The following is a 19365-nucleotide window of genomic DNA, read 5'->3' as shown; positions in this document are numbered from 1 at the left end:
ATGTAACCTTCTTACCTCTGCTGCAGTTATTTCCAAAGTATTCGTCATTACAAAAGCAAGACTGGTTTTCATAAGTCATCAAATCATAATTGCATGTACCATGACTACTGCACAACTCATCTGGTAAACAAACACTGCAGTCCAGTGGCTGTCTTGTCCAGCCATAATCGCAGTAACAGTTCCCATTAAAGTCACAGGTTCCATGGCCCGAGCAGCGCACCTCTGGTCTACATACTGAGCAGTTGTGACCGCTGTAGTGGCTAAGGCAATCACAAGTGCCATTCCGCAAACATTGACCATGGCCAGAACAGAACGTGGCTGGGTCACACCTGGAACATCTACCGTACGGCTCAAACCATTGGCGTTTCCATCCTTTGTGGCAGGAACACGTATAACTTCCCTGGTTATCAGTACAGTATGAATTCTCGATACAAGTGTGGAGACTAAGGGAGCACTCATCGATGTTGGTGCAGCTTTGTCCATCACCTGACCAGCCCGGGTCACATTTGCATCTATAAGAACCAAGCGTATTGTAACAATAGGCGTGTTCTCCGCACGTAATCCCCTCAGCGCTGCATTCATCTATGTCTGAGCATTTGAAACCGTCCCCTGAGTAACCTACCATGCAACTACAGTTATACCCACCAATGGTGTTGCGACAAGACGCCCTTGGGTGGCACTGATTGAGATCCCTGCTCGAACACGCATCTAAATCTTCGCATAACGAGGTTCTGTTTCGATGGTAGCCATCCAAACATGAACAGTTAAAACCTCCCATTGTATTTACACAAAATGAGGTAAGGGTACAGTTTGCAGTTTTAAGAGAGCATTCATCAACGTCAGAGCAGTTATTGACGCCATTTCCAGTAAATCCCGATTTGCATTCACAGTAAAAGGATCCAACTGTGTTAAAACAGGAGGCATTAGCGTGACAGGTGTCTTTTGAAAGGCATTCATCAGTATCGTGACAGTTCCAACCTCCGTCGTTGCTTTCAAATCCCTCTATACATATGCATTCGTACTTTCCTGCTGTATTCTTGCAGGTTGCTTCGTCCGTACAGTTATGGACATATTTAGTCTGGTCATACGTGGTTGCATTTACGCTTGCGTTCACTGCAAGATACCAGGGAATGGAAACCACAGTTGTGAAGTTTTTTCCGGCTTCAATGACGTCTACAAAAGCCTCGATGCAGTCTATTTTCAGATTATCACCTTCCTCACAGGCACAAACCAACGTGCTTTGATTTAACCTGCTTCCATTATTTGACACGTTGCGATAAACACAGGTTTCAACAAAAGAGCACACACCAGCTTTACACTCTTCCAGTCGACCTTTAAGGGTCTGTTTGATAGTCCCTTCACATTCGTCAATTTCGAAACAGGCTTCCCCACTTTGAAAGAACCCTGATCGGCACTTGCACTCGAATCCACCATCAAGATTGACACAGTCAGCATTAGCATTACAAGATCCATAAAACTGCGGATTAATGCACTCGTTGACATCGATGCACGCCGTGCCGTTTTGATCTTCAGTATACCCTTCTGGGCATACACAGTAATGCTCCATACCAACAGCAATACAGGTCATGTTTTCATTGCAAGTGTCGTTACCGGATTCACATGGGTTCACAGGATCACAAGATGAGTTGCTCACAGCATCGCATTTGCATTCATAGCCACCAATCACATTTTGGCATATCGGGCCGGATGGCGGACAATCGAAAATGCCCCACTTACATTCATCTATGTCTTCGCACTTTCTTCCGGCGTCTGAGTACTTGCCTATACAAGCACAGACGCTTTGTGAAGTTGCGTTCGGATTTGCCTCACTTTCATTGTTGGTGTGATTTCTGCATTGGTACTCCGTACAACTTCTACTTTTGTCTTCAAATCCTTGCAAGCATTCACACGTAAAGCTTCCGTTTGTATTCGTACAAGTCGCAAAAGTATCGCAGTCGTCTAATCCGAGCCTACATTCATCCACGTCTTGGCACTCGTCATTATTTAGGCCACGCGATGTCCAGCCATCTCTACAAGAACATGAATAGTTTCCTGGAACATTCCTACAAATCTGATTCATGCCACAAACGGAACCATTAACACATTCGTTAACATCTGTACAGTAAACTCCATCTCCTTGCCATCCCTGAGTACAGTTACATTCAAAACCACCAAAAGTGTTGATGCAAACTGAGTTAGCTTGGCCCTTGTACATGGAACAGTTGTGCATATCTTCAGCACATTCATCTATATCAATACACAGTGAGCTTGTGTTAAAGGCACACCTTCCTAGTGTTTCTGGAAACGAAGAATTCTCTATTCCTCGCCATCCTTGTTTGCAAATGCAAGTATAATTGCCTTCAGTGTTCACACAGTCTTCGTTTTCACAACAAGAATGCTTATTTAGCTCGCATTCGTTGACATCTGTACAATTGCGACCTGTCCCGCTCCACCCTGTCTTGCATAAACATTGATATCCTCCTGGTAAATCGATACATCTGGAGTTTATGCTGCAGTTATGACTTTCATCTTTACATTCATCCACGTTCTCACAGAAAATACCATTTCCAACCCATCCTTGGTTGCAATAGCATTCAAATGTTCCGTTAGATTCCAGGCAGGTTGCCTGTCCTGAACAAATGTCACTCCCATTGAAACAGTTTCCTCTTTTTACGCAAGAGAAGCCATCTCCATAAAATCCACTTTTGCACTGACACTGCACAAAGGGCAACGACTTGTTAACCACAATACAGAAGGCGTTTTCGTCGCAAATGTTTGAATGGGATTCAGACTCACATCCTCCACAATCCAAGCCATCAAAATCACAAAGCTTCGTATCACAAACTGAATCGCAGGTTCCATCCCTTATTGATGTCATGGAGCAACCCGCTGAGCATGTACAGTCTCCTCCATCAAAGCCGCAAATTCTGTTGTTACATTCGACGTCACAGTGTCCGTTACCAACAAAGCTCTTCGGGCAACTCTTAGAAGAACACTGACAGTCCATGTTGTCGTAATCGCAAGACTCAACGAAACACTCCACATTGCAAACTCCATCTCCCAACGTTGAGTTCATACAACCCGGTGCACACTGGCAATCGTTGCCATCAAATGAGCATTCTTCCACTTCACACTGTGACTGACAGGCACCGTCCTCCACCATATCCAGTTTACATCCTGGACTACACTCTCGAACAACAGGCTTAGGGCAATCTCCGTAATCGAATCCGCAGGCCTGTACATTGCAAGCAGAATCACATACCCCGTCACCTCGAAAACTCGGAAGGCAGCCTTCAAAACACAACTCTGTAGTCAAACCAGTAGGCTTACAATCTCCACCATCAAAGTTACAAGCGGATTCATTACACGATAAGTCACAGAAGCCGTTTGCAATCATTGGTGGCGAACATGCCTGCGGGCAGTTACCTCCCGTTGCCTGTTGGACGCAGTCTCCATAGTCGTAAAAACAGGTGGCAACGTTACACTCTTCGTCACACATTCCGTTTCCCTGAAGTTGTTTGCTACAAGCACAGTTAACGTTTGAGATTTGACCGCAGTCCCCTTTATCCAAACCGCAAGATTCCGTGTTGCACTGGTGATCACAAAAGCCGTCTGCCAACATATCTGATCGGCATCCAGCGCTGCATTCTTCTTCAACACAATCACCTCCATCGTACTTGCATACTGTTTTATTGCACTTCTGATCACACGACCCATCCCCAAGCCAAGAACTAGGGCACATGCACACATCTTGGCAGTCTCCTTTGTCGCTCGAACACTTTGGTATATTGCAATCGGGATCGCAAACTCCATCACCAATCCAACTCTCGGGACAAAGGGGCGTGCATAACTTGACTTTTGAACAGTCGACTCCATCCCAACCGAGACTGCACACACACACGCCCTCGATACAAGTACCATGACTAGAACAGCGGCCGGGGCAGGTGTTCATCTGACACTTTTTGCCTGTATAAGCCAGGTCACACTTGCAACTTGCATTAGCCAAACAAATACCATGTCCGGAACAGGAGGTTAAAGAATTACATTTAGGTGTGGCCTGCAGGGTAGGGTCGAAACGGCTGAGTCTGCTGTTATCCATGCTTTCGCGAGGTATTTGGAGATGAAAATAAGGGATGTGAGGTTTGCTAACATTTGTAACCTGGGTAAAGTCTAATAAATGGGACTTGGTTAGTATTTCAAGGCCAACAAGGAAGTTGCTGTAGTTCTGTAGTGTGTCAGTATCAATTTCAGCGATATCGTAGTCTGTACCACTTCTACCATGCGGAGATACATTATCTACTCCAAGTTCAATTATCTTTTGTGTTGTTAGAAACGTCATCTTTTCCAGTGATATGTTCCAAGATGATAAAAGGCCAACAAGTTTAACAATCTCACCCCTATAGTTTCCGTAAACTAACGTAGAGCGGAGATCGGATGACTTGATTATTTCGAGAACCACCAGCTTTGCGAGAGAATACACGCTGAGTGGCTCGCGCGAGATTCGAATGTATTTCTCCCCAGTAATCTTTTGCAATTTGAATAAGATGTTAAGCGAAGTTGGCGTATAGATCTCGTGAATACTTCTCGGTTCTAATACGAAGTGAGATTGTTTAGAATAGAGAGATAAGCAATCTCCACTGTCATAGTTACATGCTTTTCTATTACAGGCTTGATCACACTTGCCATTGAAGAAGTGCACCGCTTGCGAGCAGCCAGGGCTGCATGGAAGCAGATACGCTAAGGGGTCTCTGTAGTTCCCGCCTTTCGCAACACTCACTCACAAAATTTGGTAGTATTGAGCCTTTGCTTGACATTGCTGTTCCAACACTTTGCCCACTCTGAACACTAGTGATGTTGCGAGGTCTAAAATGAGAGAGAGTAACAATAAAACCTTCCCACTCACTTTGAGGCCAGCCAATGATCTCGATGCTGTCAGTTCCTAGTTTGACGTTTCCAGATATTGGAGAATAGATAATCTGTGATTCAGTGACAAGCAAATCAAGCCAATGCGTCAATTTAAAGCAGCCTTCCAACAATGCTCCAGTGCATGGTTCCTTGATGTTCCAATTACAACTAGACGACTTGAGACAACGTTCTTTGGTTGCCATGCTTTCACACGAAGATGGTGAAGTGTTTTCAGGCGATATGGATCTAAAGAGACCACAAAAGCTATCTTTTCCAGTCCTGTCATGTGAAATTCTTAGAATTCTTGGAAACATGTGGTTAAACCTTGCCCTTGTAGTGCTGCTAAAACAAATTGGATCGCTTTCTGGTTTTGGTATCGTTACAGGTGAATTGACGGCTATATGTGAGGTTCCAATGTGAACTATATTTGCCAGACGAATTTCAGCTTCCTTGATGTTTGACCACACAGATAAGGCACGGAGAGTATCGTTTTGTTTCGTCCTGATAACGCAGCCTTGTTTTGAACAATATTTCCCATAAAAGCCTGGCACGCAAATACACCGGCCATTTTTGCAAATACCTCTACCACTGCATAGGCGACCTTGGTTTACCGGACAAGGTGTTGTACACGTTCCATGGAACCAACTTGTTGGATTGCATACAGCCAGAGATCTTGAACCTGTTGGTGTGCCCTCGGTACAAAGAGGGTTGTCGTCATATAACTGAGAGCCACACCAGCCGCACTTTAAGCTGGAAACACATAGAGAGCATTTTTGATTTCGGAGGCAAGTTTTAGGGCAGGGAGTTTTGTGAAATACTTGGTCTCGGCTACAAAAAGAACGCCTGCTATTGGAAAGACATCTTTGTGAACCTTCACACCAAAAGCATCTACCTGTGGCTGCACTGAAAAGACAGTTTTGACAAGTTTTATGAATGTTGCAAACGTCTTCTCCCATTGTTTTGCTCCGAGGCCTTGTTATGTTGAGCTCATACCACAACACATCCATGAAGTAGGGCAGACAAAAGTCCTTTATTGGGGAGAGGAAACCTTGCAAACTGGACGTCATGTTCAATACAGTGGAAACGATCATGAACGGATCCCATTTTTCATAGTTACTCAGGGGGTTTGAAAGATCGTAGAACGCCTGGTATCTCCTGCTCCAGTTGTATCGCGAGCTTTGTTTTAAAGGGCAATAATAATCGTGTATAATGTTCGAAAGCTTTTCGCTTTCTGAAGAATTAATATTCCGCAAACCAAGAATGTACCCATCGATAGCACTATTAATTGTTGATTTCGGAAGTCGCTTGCGGCAAAAGGACGTTCTTTCCATTGACGTATTCCACGTGCTGATAAAATCCTCCGTACTGAGAAGTACGGCCGTAATCCATGTGAAAGTTTGCAGTGGCTTGTGCATGAAAGGATTAACAAGAAAACTTTCATTTTGACCAAAACGCCTTAAGTTCTCTACTTTCGATGAAAGTATCCCCGCCAAAATAAAATCAATTTCAATGTGGAGGTCGCCAAAGCTGTATCGAGCGTTAATCTTTCTTACGATTCTGTCCATGTCGATTTCTTGTAAAACAGAGTAGGGCACAGGATAAAACATTGATAAGTACTTCCAAATCCTGTTATGGCGTAGCTCTCTGTAACCGGTTTTTGCTGATTGCGAGAGTGACCAGGCCAATGATGTAATTCGGGTGAAAGACTTTTCTGGAAAATTCCTCTCTAACGCCCAGATGTCGCAGTACAGGCGATCGCACGGAGTGCTTAAAATGTTGACAACAAATGTGTCACTTATGCTACTGACAAGATTGCTTGCTGTGACATTTATGACGAACTGTCCGGATCCCAAGAAGTAATGCGATACTTGTTCAGTGGCGTTGTGAAGCGATGTGTTATCCCCAAAGTCGATATAAAACGTGACGTTTGTCCCACTGGCTGATGGAAGGAAATTTACTGAACGGCAAGCTCTTAGATCCCCGCTCACTTGAAGAGTGATATTTGTGACCGATACTTGAATGACCACTACTTCACTGGCAATGCCATTGCTGACCTTATTTCGAGCGAATACATTTACAACGTATACGCCGGGCGAGGTAAAGGTATTTGAGGCGAAGCCATATTGACTGAATGCTCCGTGAAAACTATACTTGTATTGAACATTTGTACCCGAGAGCGCAAATGAAGAGAATGAAACGTCTTCTCCAACTGCCTTTGGACTATCGGATATTACCGCCAAACTTTTGATGGGTCTTTCGCAGAGAACACCATCGCCGATCCATCCACGTCTGCATTCACATTTAAATGACTGGCCGTCTGATCCTGTGCGAAGGCAAGTAGCATTTGGATGACAGTTATTCTCACCAGTTGCGCACCTTCCTTCCTTTATAATTGTGTCCAGGGCAGTTATCTTATCTGCTTTGTCTTCATTAGCCTTTTTGAGGTTTTCAGAAGCGCGTAGGGCGTCTTGTCGATCTGCGTCTCGCTTTCTTTCCTTCAACTTCTCGTCATATCTTGCCCTTTTGAGCTCCCTCTCTTTCGATCTAACACGTGTTTGCTGATCGCTTGCATCTTTCTGTAACTGTCTTTTTCTTCTTTCGTTATTTCTTTTTTCCTCAGACAGAGCATCCCGGCGGTGGATTGAACGTTTACCACCAAACAATCCACTTAAGGATTTTATGGCTTTTCCTGCCAAGTTTCGAAGCCCTCGGGCTATCTCAAATGCTATTTGGTCGACTATTTTAGCGATTCTATTGACCACGGCTGTCAATTCCTTCGATACATTTTGAAAAATTCGCTTTGCTTCTTGCACAGCACTGTCGAGGCGTATGACTTTTGCTACAGCTCCCGCTAAATCCTTTCCCGCTTCGATAAGTATTCTGCCTGCTTTCTCTGCCACCTTCGAAGCATGTTGAACTGTTTTCCTAACAGTCTCTACGGCCTTCTGAGCCGTTTCTCTTGTCAATTTTGCTGCTTCCGCGACAGCTTTAGTGGCATATTCTGCAGTCTCGGCTAACGCCTTTTCTGTATCGACAAGGTTATTAAAGAAACTTCCGAGGTCTTTCACAAAATGTACTCCAAGTTTGAATCCTCTAGCTAACAGGTCTTTTACCAGCTCTCCAGCATTACCAGCGAAGTTTAACAGTCCTTTCGCGAGTGAACCCAACAACTGACCAGGATTTTTTAGAAACAGATCTTTAATCAGGGAAGGGGCTTCTTTCTTGACAAAGTCAATAACATGTGATGATATTCTATTAGGGGTGGCCTGTTCTGAGTTGAAAGTTAACAACGGAAGCTGAATGTTGGTTTCCATAAACGAAAATGACACTCTCATCGAACTTTTACCAGGAGCTGAAATCTTCAAGTCGCAGTTAAAGCGAGTACTCAAAACAATTCTTCCCACTTCCTTTCCCAAAACTTCAATTTTGCCGATGTCAATTCGTAGACGAACTTCAATATTTACCTGGGCTCTAACGCTTAAGGATAATCCGCGTCTAATAAGTTCAATATTTATTCTAGATCCCATGAACAGAGCTTTGGCCCGTGTAACTGATCTTGACGGAGAATCCATTATATAAAGTCGGGAATCGAGCAATTTCACCCCTAGGAGCTTGAGATCAACATTTGCATCTAGAACAAACACAAGGCCAGGACCAAATGCAGCTTTGACCGATCCACCGAATTGAAGGACACCCGGAAAATTGAATATCAACTGTCCAACAACAGTTATCGTGTCTTTGGTTATGTTCATCTCACCAACCAAAAGAGGCTCATCAGCTAGCTTTACTTGGCCTTTTGCGGAGATTGCCAGTGGATTAGGCGAATTCTCGAGCTTGATATTTGCCTTGGCATTAAGACTTATTTCAACCAGATTCGTTATACCACCATCCAGTCGTATGGAGACGCCAGCATTACCAAAATTCTTCACTCGAAACGCCACCTCAGTGGAAAGAAGGGGTAGATCAGAAAAAGCTATCAGTAAAGCATCGTCTCCAGTTTCCGTTACAGGATATGGCCAGATATTTTTGTTCTTCTTTAGCTCGTTTGGTGAAGAGACTGCAAATTTCAACACAGGCCATCTGAAAGGACCAATGTTAAAAGAAACGTCCAAAACGCGATATCTGAGCGGAACGATCTGCAATAACCATTTAGGCTCGAACGTTTTCATAAAGTTCATCCAACCAATGAGAAACATCTTACCATCTATTGGAGGGACGTTCAAGCTAATCTTGTTGCCACCTGTATACTTCGGCAACTGGAGCATAGTCTTATCATTGTTGTGCGACAGTTTCAAAACAAGTAAAGTACTGTTAGCAGTTTTAAAATCGTCCAAAGATAGTAAATAGTTTCTATCTGTATAATACCTCAAAAGGCCAACGAGAAGGGAGGCAATTGTTCCAAAGTCTTTGAATTGAGGTCTTCTATGATATATTCTTGCTTGGGCTTTAACATCAGTAAGAGTCGCGTAGCTGACGGAAAGTGGTGCTGCAAAAATCGGAATCGGCCAAACACCTTTGATGATAAAGAAGCAGTCTTTGCAGATTATGCGTGTTTCCATTTCACCTGCGTCTATAAGTAAAGGATTATCCTTTAGAACACGCGACAGGAGTATTACATACTTCAGATCCCAGAGGTACACTTCAGCATCGATGTCCACAAAGGGCACCCCAAAGGCGGAACCAATTGTGAATCGACTTAACGACATGGCTGCCAAATCACTTGTCAGTGTTATTGGCGTTACCACATCCACTGACTCTCCATTTTGAACGTGTAGACTAAACGTCAGTGGGCCGTTCTGAGCGACTGATAAGACTACGGTTATTTCTTTCGGGAATTTTGGACTTCTGAATCTGTCCATGCCTCTTGGTAGGTTGTCAATGTTACACCCAATCCTATTTAAGGAGCCGGTGATATCGGGAGGAGGCCACACTGGAATGTTCTGTCTCAGTAGGTTAGAAAGGAAAGGGATCTTTTTAAAGAATTGTTGCATAATAGGCAGCGTCAGTGGAATGCACAATTTGTCTAAGCCCTGAGCATTAATAATAGCCGAAAAGCCATCCTTGGAATATGCAAAGGAAGGGAGTTTCAGCCTCACGTAGGAATCCTTCTGACAGAGCCAAGTAAAATCGCAGATGTACTCTTCGCCTTCCGCTTTCTTGCAAGGTATTAGCTTGTCCAGAATTGGCACGGTCTTGAGCTTGATCGCCATTCCTGTCTTTTTTGTTATAGAGACAACCATTTGTAATCTGTCCTTGAACACTTTGAAAGGAAGCAGCGTATTAAGCGCATCAAATCCCGTAACATCTAAGGATATTTCAAGGTCAGCTTCTCGTGGTGTGGCAAACAGAATTTTTGGATCCAAAAACTTCACTGTTAAGTGACAATCTATCCCAGCAAGTTTTAGATCTATCCTGATGTCTAGGAGCTTTTCTTTTAGCGTAACTATGGCCAAACGTGACGTCACGGTAATCAATCCGTGCAAATCACTGAAATGTTTTTCCAATGGTATTCCTTTAAAAGACGCCGTGATGTCTGCAGTAAGCTTCCAATCCTTGTTTTGCTTTAAGCTGAGAACCAAGTTTCGAACAGCAAGGTTTGCTTTAAATATATTGGACGGATCAGCCAGTGGTAGAGGAAAACCAAAACCGATATCGAAATCGTGAAGATCACACCGAATATTTGCATTGAGAACATTGAATTGGGGTTTGTTGAACGTTATGTTCAAGCTATTTAAAGTCACTGTTTTAAAGCTGAAGAACTCGACTGGAACAACTTTCAACAGTTGCTCGCCACCAATTAGAGTTGCCAAGTCGTATATATTTAAAGCCTGCTCTGCAAGGTTTGCTATTTCTAACAGTACAAAATCCTTGTGCACAGAAAGAACTGTGGGAAGAACCACTTTGCCAAGCTGTATCTCGACATAAATCGTAGGTATGACAGTTTTCTTGGCAGCATGAAAGGGATTCTTTATAAACAGGCTGACTCGAATGTGTCGAATAGTTACTCCCAATGGAAGCCAGACGTCGGTGAGATTTGCTTCGAACACACACGTTATGTTAAATATATGAAATCGTGGCTTAGGCGTGAAAGAAGCTTTGAAGCTGTTCAGGACAAATTTCTCTGCTTTTGACAGAATCTGATCCGGAAATAGCGACTTTAAATCAAAACCACCTCCTGTCAAACCAACAATATTTGCCGCTGATAGCTGATTAACGTGATCTGGGAAGATGTTAAGTTCCCAAGCTTGGGACGAGACGTGTGGCATTGTAAGGAATCCTCGAGTCTGAATTACGTCAGCTCCATTTCCAAGCGTGATAAGACATGCTAATCTTCCAGCTACACTTACTTGAATGGCTGTCTCTACGCTTAGGTCAGCGGCTATGTTTTCAATCCTCAACCAGTTTTTGAGAAGAGTTATTTGGTCTTTAAGAGAAAACCTCAAAGTAAAGCCTTGTATCTGCAGTTTTTGCAAAGGAGGTACTAATCGTAAGTTTAAGAACTCTAGCGAAATCTTTAGTTTATCAAATGCAGGCGGAAATAAGTTCTGTAATCTGAACCCACCAATCAGCAGCTGGCCTAATTCTGTCATTGTTATGAGTGGAAATCTCGGGAATCCCATCACCATTTCAGCTACATGTGGTAAAGCTGCTGGGAAGGGGATATGGAAAGACACAGGGTGGGCCTTCAGGTAAAACATCCCAAATAGAGTTGCTTGAATGCTTTCCTTAAAGTTTAGATGCACCGTAATATTTTGAAGTGTCAGTGGAAAGCCTTTAAGGTTCCAGTGTCTTAGGGCAGTTGCTGTTAAGTTTAATGCAATCATACGTGCCGAGAGAGGTTTGAAATGTGCTTCCAACGGCCACATTTGCACGTCTCCAATGAAGTCTGAAATTGGTGATAGCAGGTCAGACGGAATTAATTTTCCTACCATCGGCAGAACGGTAATCTTGGAGAGGTTAAAAATAACTGCACTCCTCAGCTTCAAAGCAATTACAGCTCTGACGGAGACGGGTATGTTGCATTCAATTGGAAGTACGAGATTCTGCTCGTTGTCCGAAAGTTCGAGATTGCCAGTTATACCAAGCGTATACGAAGGTATGTCGTTAAGATCTTTAACACGGAGGCTCATGGTAGGGGCTACAATCGAACAGCAAGACTTGAAAAAAGACCAAGCATTTGATATCTGTACTTCGAAAGTAAACGAATGCAAGGATTTCAAATTTTTGGAGAGCTGCACTTCTGCCAACTTTATCACGGACGCATCTATTATATTCAAGTCAAGAAGACTGGCGTCTGGTACATTCTTTATTTGTGGAATCATCTTTTCCAAAGCATCCTTTACTAGCAGTTGAAGTTCAAAGACTTTCATGGGCTTTACGAGTCGAAATAGGTGTCCATCAGATGAACTTCTTAGTTCTAGATCAAAGTTACTGGTACCTAAGGAGAGGACTCCTCTTAGGTTAAACGATCGTGTTGTCATAACGGCTGTGACATTCGAAATAACGAGGGCTCCAATTCCTCCCAGGTCCCACGATGTGCTGCACACAGCGTCAAACTCTGTGATTTCGAATGTCGTCAACATCTCGTCAAAGGAAATTTCTAGCCTTTGAAGAATCAGCTCTGGAAGAAATGGCCCAAGCATCGTTGGAAATTTACTTTTCACGGCAGCCGTCAGAATTCCAGTGAGTTGCTGGAATGGAATTCGAGGGCTTTCAAGTTCTGGGAGCCTAATGGTTAGGTTTTGGTTCTTCGATAAAGGGACAGCCATTTCAAAAGGAATGTGCGCCCTGTCTTCTACCAAAACGACCCTTCCTCTAACAAACATGATGAAGGACCTTTCAATGTTGACATCGATAAAAAATGACACGTTTTCGACGGCAAAAAAGTCATTAAGAAGATCCCACGAATACTTTGGAAGAGCAGCCATAAATGTTACCTTCGTAATTGAAAGATCATTAGACAAATGGAAGAAAGCTTTTTTAAGAGAAAATGAGGGTACAATTGAAAGTTTTGTTCTTCTTAGCCCGGTTAAGGTTTCTTGGAGTGTTTCACTAGCACTGCCGAAGAATGCACGATAAACTGCACTGATAAATGGCAATACACCAGACATATCCATTCTTTTAGAGAGCTCGATGATTTGACCTTGGGTCGACGGTGGCCATTCAATTTGGCAAGGCAGGCTGAAGTTTGCAATAGTTATTGCACTAGTTACCAGGGTCCGATCAAACGTGTAAAACACTGTCATGCTTCCGATATAAAAGAATGGAAACTTCCACTTCGTTGTGGATGGTATTTCTATTCGAAACTCTGTCAACGAGAAAGGGCCTGTTAAATTGAAAGGAATCCGCAACTTCAACTTTGTGACCACAAAGTCTGTCAGCAGAGTTCTCAAGAAAAGGGGGAAACTACTACTTAACCCTCCAAGTTTTGAAATGTTGGCGAAATCAGCCTTTATTGTTTTTTCAGCCTGAAGTGACAAAGATAAGGCTTCCACTTTTGTTGGAATCTCAATCACAAAGGGAAATACGAGGAATGCAGGCTGCCCGATGATAGCTGATGCGAAAAATTTTGCTTTGATTTCTACGTACTGAGGGCCAGGGAGAACAGCAACATTCACACTTAATTTCGAATCCTGCAATTCTGTCGGTGTCGATGCTCCACCGAGAATATTCCATCCTCCTGGCAATCCAACCAGTATGGCAATAGAGGCTAGCTTTAACTTTGGCCTTAAGCTGAAGTTTATTTTAAAAAGGTACAGCCGAAATTCGATAGACGAGACATTCATTTGCATGAAATTTGTGTCCGGGCGACGTTCTTCTCTTTCTTCGACACAAGAAAGAAATCCGTCCATGGAAATCGATTTATTTTCGTGCTTTACGTTTCTTACGGCTTCCAAAGTCAGGTATTGATTGGCATCCTTCAGCATAGTAACCGGTAGCTGTTGTCCGCAGATTTCAATCGTGGCTCGGAAGGAGTTTCGATTTTCACTCAGTTCCAACGTAGCATTTCTTAGAGAAACTTTGCCTAAAACTAGAAATGGTTTGGTTGAACAAGTGGTGACATTGACTATTGAGATATTGGAAAGCCCAGGAGCCACGCTTATGGAAAACTTTGGTACTTTGATGCTTTCAGAGATGTCCTCGATTGCGCTTAGAATCTTTCTATCCGTGTAAGAGGAAAGCAGTGGTACCAACGAGTTAAGGTCGACTATGGCATCTTCATCAGCGCCTCTGATTTCCAGGAAATCGTATTCATTTTCGGGAAAGACAAGTTCAATGGGTAACCCTGTGATACTGGAACTTAAAACAGCTTGATTGATCGCCGCGATAAACCCGTTGCCTGTCACTTTGAATGTAGACTGGGGTAGAAAACCTATCTGAATTCTTAGTTTTGGCTGCACGACTTTGAACTGAAATTTGTTCAAGGCGTCCCATCCAGGGATACTAAACGCCATTTCCATCGATGACAGGTTTCCGTCATCGAAGGATAGAATGAGAATTTCAATGGAGAAACCAAAGTCTCCAACCCCAACCAGTTGAAAAGGTGGCAGTGAACCACTGACGCCTACCTGTTTAGTGAGTGTCTCGGCAAAGCCACAGATGTCAGGGACTGGGAAACTCTTGTGGCGTCGCATTTGTATGGTACCATTTCTGTTTAAAGGCCATGGAAACTGGATAGAGATGTTTAGAGTTCCAATTGTTACGTCTGCATGGTATAACCCAGAGCTATCGTTCCAAATGCTGACAAGCTTGATGTTTGCTTTGCGCAAGGCCTCCTCGACATTCCAAATTGAGGAGAACTGATTGTTGTTATCTGAATAACAGCCAGTAATGGACAAGAACTGCAAAAGAAAGAAACATTTTCTATCAATCTAAGGAACCTCTAGCGTGCCTTGGAAATCAGGAACTAATCAAACAAGCCCTTAATATTTCGTATAGTGTGATCGTCCGGGTGAGGGTAGTTCTGAAAAGAACTGTTGTTGGTGACTGACGTTTCGACAACCTGAGCGGAAGTCACCTTCAGAATCAAGTGAATAGTGTTTGTCAGTCGATGACTGGGACTCTGCTCAGTGCTTAACCTACAGTACAAACTATTTTCAACGATTGACTCTGGAAAGCTGGTACACTAACCTAGAACAAACGCCTCTTAACAGATGTCAACAACTACCGGTGCCTTACAAACGATTTATCCACGACGGAAACGAAACCGACAAACGGACTTCTAACAGACCGACTTAACAATACATGGACCAGAAACCGACCAATTTGATTAACAATAGACGGATCGAAACCCACCAATGACTGATGACAAACTTTACACGAGTCTTTCAGCCAATACCATCATGGCTAAACTGACCAATAACGTTCAACGGACCAAACTTATAACATCATCGACTGACAAACACTATTTACTTGACTCTGAAGATGACTTCCGCTCAGGTTGTCGAAACGTCAGTCACCAACAACAGTTCTTTCCAGAACTACCCTCACCCGGACGATCACACTATACGAACTACTGATACTCCAGGGTTCAAACCATTTACGAAGCCCTTAATATTGTCGTCAGAAACTAAAAAAAAATCTATCACTATCATTCTGTGTTCAGAAACCGAATGAAGTTGGTTTCCGTCTGAAGCCCTTTTGTTTTGAAAAAATGTAAGTTAGCGGTAGTGAGAATCCGAAAAATGACACATTTTTTCAACCTTAAAGTCACTTTCAGTTAAATTCCCCTTGCGTATGTGCTAACCGAACTGTGAAGTTTGGGCACTTTCTAACAACAGAAAAGCTATTTTCCACTGGCTTAAAAATGATTTACAATTCTAAAGAAACTACTCAAATTCGCGAAACTTACAATTACGAAGAGGTTGTTGCTTTTGCAATAGAAACACCATTTAGGCTACCATCGTTTACGTTACGGACGTTCGCCCCCAAATGTTCCAACATTGATTTTTTTTTTTCTGAGACTTTTACCACTGTAAGATGATGAGAACACCCTAAATCTGAAAAAAAGCGGGCTTCGTTAGCGAATAAGGCCATAGTGTCTGTCAGCCCAAAAATATTGCAATTAGATCTTTGAAGTGAAATGTTCTCTGCCACATATTGTTTAAGTGAATTTAGACAACTGGCGAGGTTCCTTAAAGAACAAGTTCGCATTAAGCAACCATAGTTTCACGAGCCTTGCAGCCGCAAGATGGCAGGATTCGATGTCCCGTGGACAGAAATCTTGGAATTTTTTTAACACCCCACATTAAGTTTTTGTTCATTTTTGGACAATGTGGAAATAATTGTAAATAAAATCTGTTTCTGGAAAGAAAAGTAGGGGTAACCGAACGTCCAAGATCGTTAAATCCAGGCAAAGCTATAGCAATGGCCATCTGCCCTATCATTCTTCATTTTATTACTTAGCGCGCGCTCTCATGCATGACGTAGCGTGGGAATTTCTCTGCGCAGTAAGGATGCGCAGAAAACAATTAGCGCGAACGTCCTTAAAATTTATCGTGTAGTATAACTGCAAATTTTCAGAATTCCCATTAAACAACACATTTAAAGGAGATTTATTCACCCCATCCGGGGAATAAATGATTTTACGCTGCTTGTTAGTGCCACTCTCCCATCAATTGGCCGGGGGTCATCCGGGTCTTAGAGAATCCAATATTTAAGCATACATGGCCAGGTTACTGTCCTCTTTTCCAAAACTCTAGCTTCCCACGCAGTTCGCAATTTCCCACCCACCCACCCACCCTTTAGATAGACAGGGGGGATTTCAAATGTTTGGTGATTGCGGGTACTCCCTCACCTTTGCTGGGAATGTTTTTCGGAGTAAAAAGTTAATTTTTATAGAAATAAACGGCCACCTCGGTGGCCAAAAAATGGCGTATCATACTTTGTCATTTCTTCCCAGCAAACTTCGCGCAGCCACTGCATTGTGTAGTAAATGAATCTCAAGTTTGTGCAATAACATAGAGCTTAAACATTGATTTGATTTTAAAAAGTCATAGCTAAGATTTGGCTTTGGGTTATTCAAAGGCAACTCATCCTCTACGGTATGGAGGTGCAGCAAATATTTTGAAGTACATGCATTAAGACACTCATTCAGTGGCACAACATTACTCCACCCTGAAATCAAACAAAGCAGCTTGTAAACCAATATTCTTTTGTTTCGTCTTCTTTTATAGTCTCGTTCTCTTGAAAGCCGAGTTCCACAAGTCTAGGAAAGACCTTCTTTTGGCCTTTAACTACTTTAACAAGAGTGACCGTGAGATTTTCAAATTAGCATGCGCATTGTGTTATCTGACAATCTCTTTCTCAGAAGCTTTGAAGCGACAACACGAATGCTTTCGGGACGAGATCATTATCAAGACTGTTTCCGTGACTCAAAACTCTACTACACAGACTTAATTCAAATTTATGAATAAATTATGCGATGTCGAGTGATCTGATATATCTCAAAACAAGCCCAGATAGGAATCGTACATTTCGGAATGGCTAAACTTATCGACCTATATACTTTAAAAACGGAATATTGACTTCTTTTAAAAGCATTAAGAGCATGCGCATGAAAAATATCAAGCTGAACCAGGCAGGAGGTTCGAGTCTGCGCTGCGCTTTAAGTCTGATAATTATAGGACATGATCCAGTGGACTTCATTTCAACGTGGCCTTTCTTCTTTTAGAAATAGTAAACCAAAGAAAGCTAGTTAAATATGCATAAATAGGCGTTAAATGGCCATTTTGCAGGGGGTCCTCTTAAAGGGCCTTAGTCAGCCACACCTTGGTTTTTGTTTACATGCGAAAGTTTGACTATTATACTTTATTCGGAGCATGTTGAAACGAAGGAAATCACTGTGAAACTACTAAAGATAATTGTACAGCTTTCAGGTACACAACTTAATTACAGTAAAACAATAAAATTTCGTTTCACCATGCAATATTAATAATTTCAATGGCATCGAAGATGGCGGAGGCTAACTAGGGTCCTTTACGGGTTAGCGTTTCAAATATTTTGACCGTCTATTTTTTCCATAATCATTCGCTTACCAAACCCAACTAAATCTGTGATTTGAGTTGTATCAGCCCCTGCCTGGTTCCCTCATGGACAAACTAGCGCCCAAGCTCAAGATTCAAACTTTGAAAACTGTGAATCTTTTAAAAATCTAACAACAATACCTTGTAAAAAACTGGGGTCGTTGAATTGTAAAACATCAATTGGTTTAGCTTTCTTACAAAGGTAAAGTAAATACGAAGCATATTTTCCAGTCATTTGAGGACTTCTTCTTCAAATAAAATAAAAAATCGCATTATTTGAAATCTATGACTACCAAACGAGCAAAATTTGGCATTTCATAAAATGGATTCCAAAGGACTTTTTTTGATAAAGTTTGGGGGACCTCGATTTTTCTTTCTATCACCTCAATCGATCCATGGTATTTATAGAAAGTTGCTCTTAAAAGAAAAAAATAATAACTTACCTGTATTTTGCAATACAAGCTAACTATAAAAAATTCACGACGTTTCGACCTCTCGTTCCGAGGTCATTTTTAAGCATAAGTAAAAATATCTAAAATTAGCATAAATATTTTTCCAACATTAAAAATTTAAAATTTCACAAACGGTAGAGTGCAGTAAATCTGTAAGATACGTGAATAAAAATAATTACAGTGTGATTGATTGTGTGACTCAATTCGCCCCAATTAAATTCTTTGTTTAGATCAGTTCTTTTAAGCTTATTAGTATTGTTTTATTGTCTGAATGTTTTAGGTCCCCTTTTTTATCACTTAACTTACGTTTTTTATTGCATTCTACCGTTCGCCACATTTTTAAGTATTTTAATTGTCAGAAACATATTTATGCTAATTTTATATATTTTTATCGCACTTGAAAACGACCTAGGAGAGGTCGAAACGTCGTGACTTTTTATCGTTATTTTTTATTGCAAAATCGATCTCAAAGAAATTACTCATCGAGATTTTCTCTGTTTGCCTAAAAATATAGGGATAGTTTCATTTACTGATGGGAGCAACAAGAGTGGAATGTTGAAATGAAGGTGCAAATTACGACGAAGAAACTCGACAACTGCCCGACAGCTATCCGTAGTATTTCCATGATGGCTTGAGATCACCTGCATCCTTCAAACGCTAATATAGCAAAAGACTTCGGTTATCTTTAGCCCGAGAGGTCTTTTTTCAAAGATCAACCGGGTTTCGAACATTCGCGGATCTAGTTCGTTCGAAAATCACTTTAGTACTTTCGCAATTTCTAAAGAAATTAAATCCGACGATTGCCGAAGATGGCCCGAATCTGTCTGAAGTTTTTCCATTGCAAACACACTGGATATTGTTCATACGACGCATGGAAGACAGAGGGTTCTGCCCAGTCGAGCTGAGGCGAGTAAGTAGTCAATCAATGCATAGCCCAAACGTGTAAGTAGTCTCTCTTTTTTTGTTTCAAATAAACTTTTTTT

The 19365-nt window shown here is 42.1% G+C and overlaps 1 protein-coding gene across 1 annotated transcript in view; it reads right to left on the bottom strand.

The window, feature by feature from the left end:
* Window positions 1-19365, bottom strand: part of LOC145488614 (uncharacterized) — a 30626-nt gene that overhangs the window by 9879 nt on the left and 1382 nt on the right. The window contains 2 exon segments of the mRNA XM_081467501.1: window positions 16-4778; window positions 4780-14747. Coding sequence (XP_081323627.1) covers window positions 16-4778; window positions 4780-14747 — 14731 coding nt within the window.

The sequence above is a fragment of the Orbicella franksi genome, chromosome 5 (assembly GCF_964199315.1).
Source record: "Orbicella franksi chromosome 5, jaOrbFran1.1, whole genome shotgun sequence".
NCBI lineage: Eukaryota > Metazoa > Cnidaria > Anthozoa > Scleractinia > Merulinidae > Orbicella > Orbicella franksi.
The sequence above is the reverse complement of the archived record's forward strand: the minus strand, read 5'-3'. Positions and strand labels throughout refer to the sequence as shown.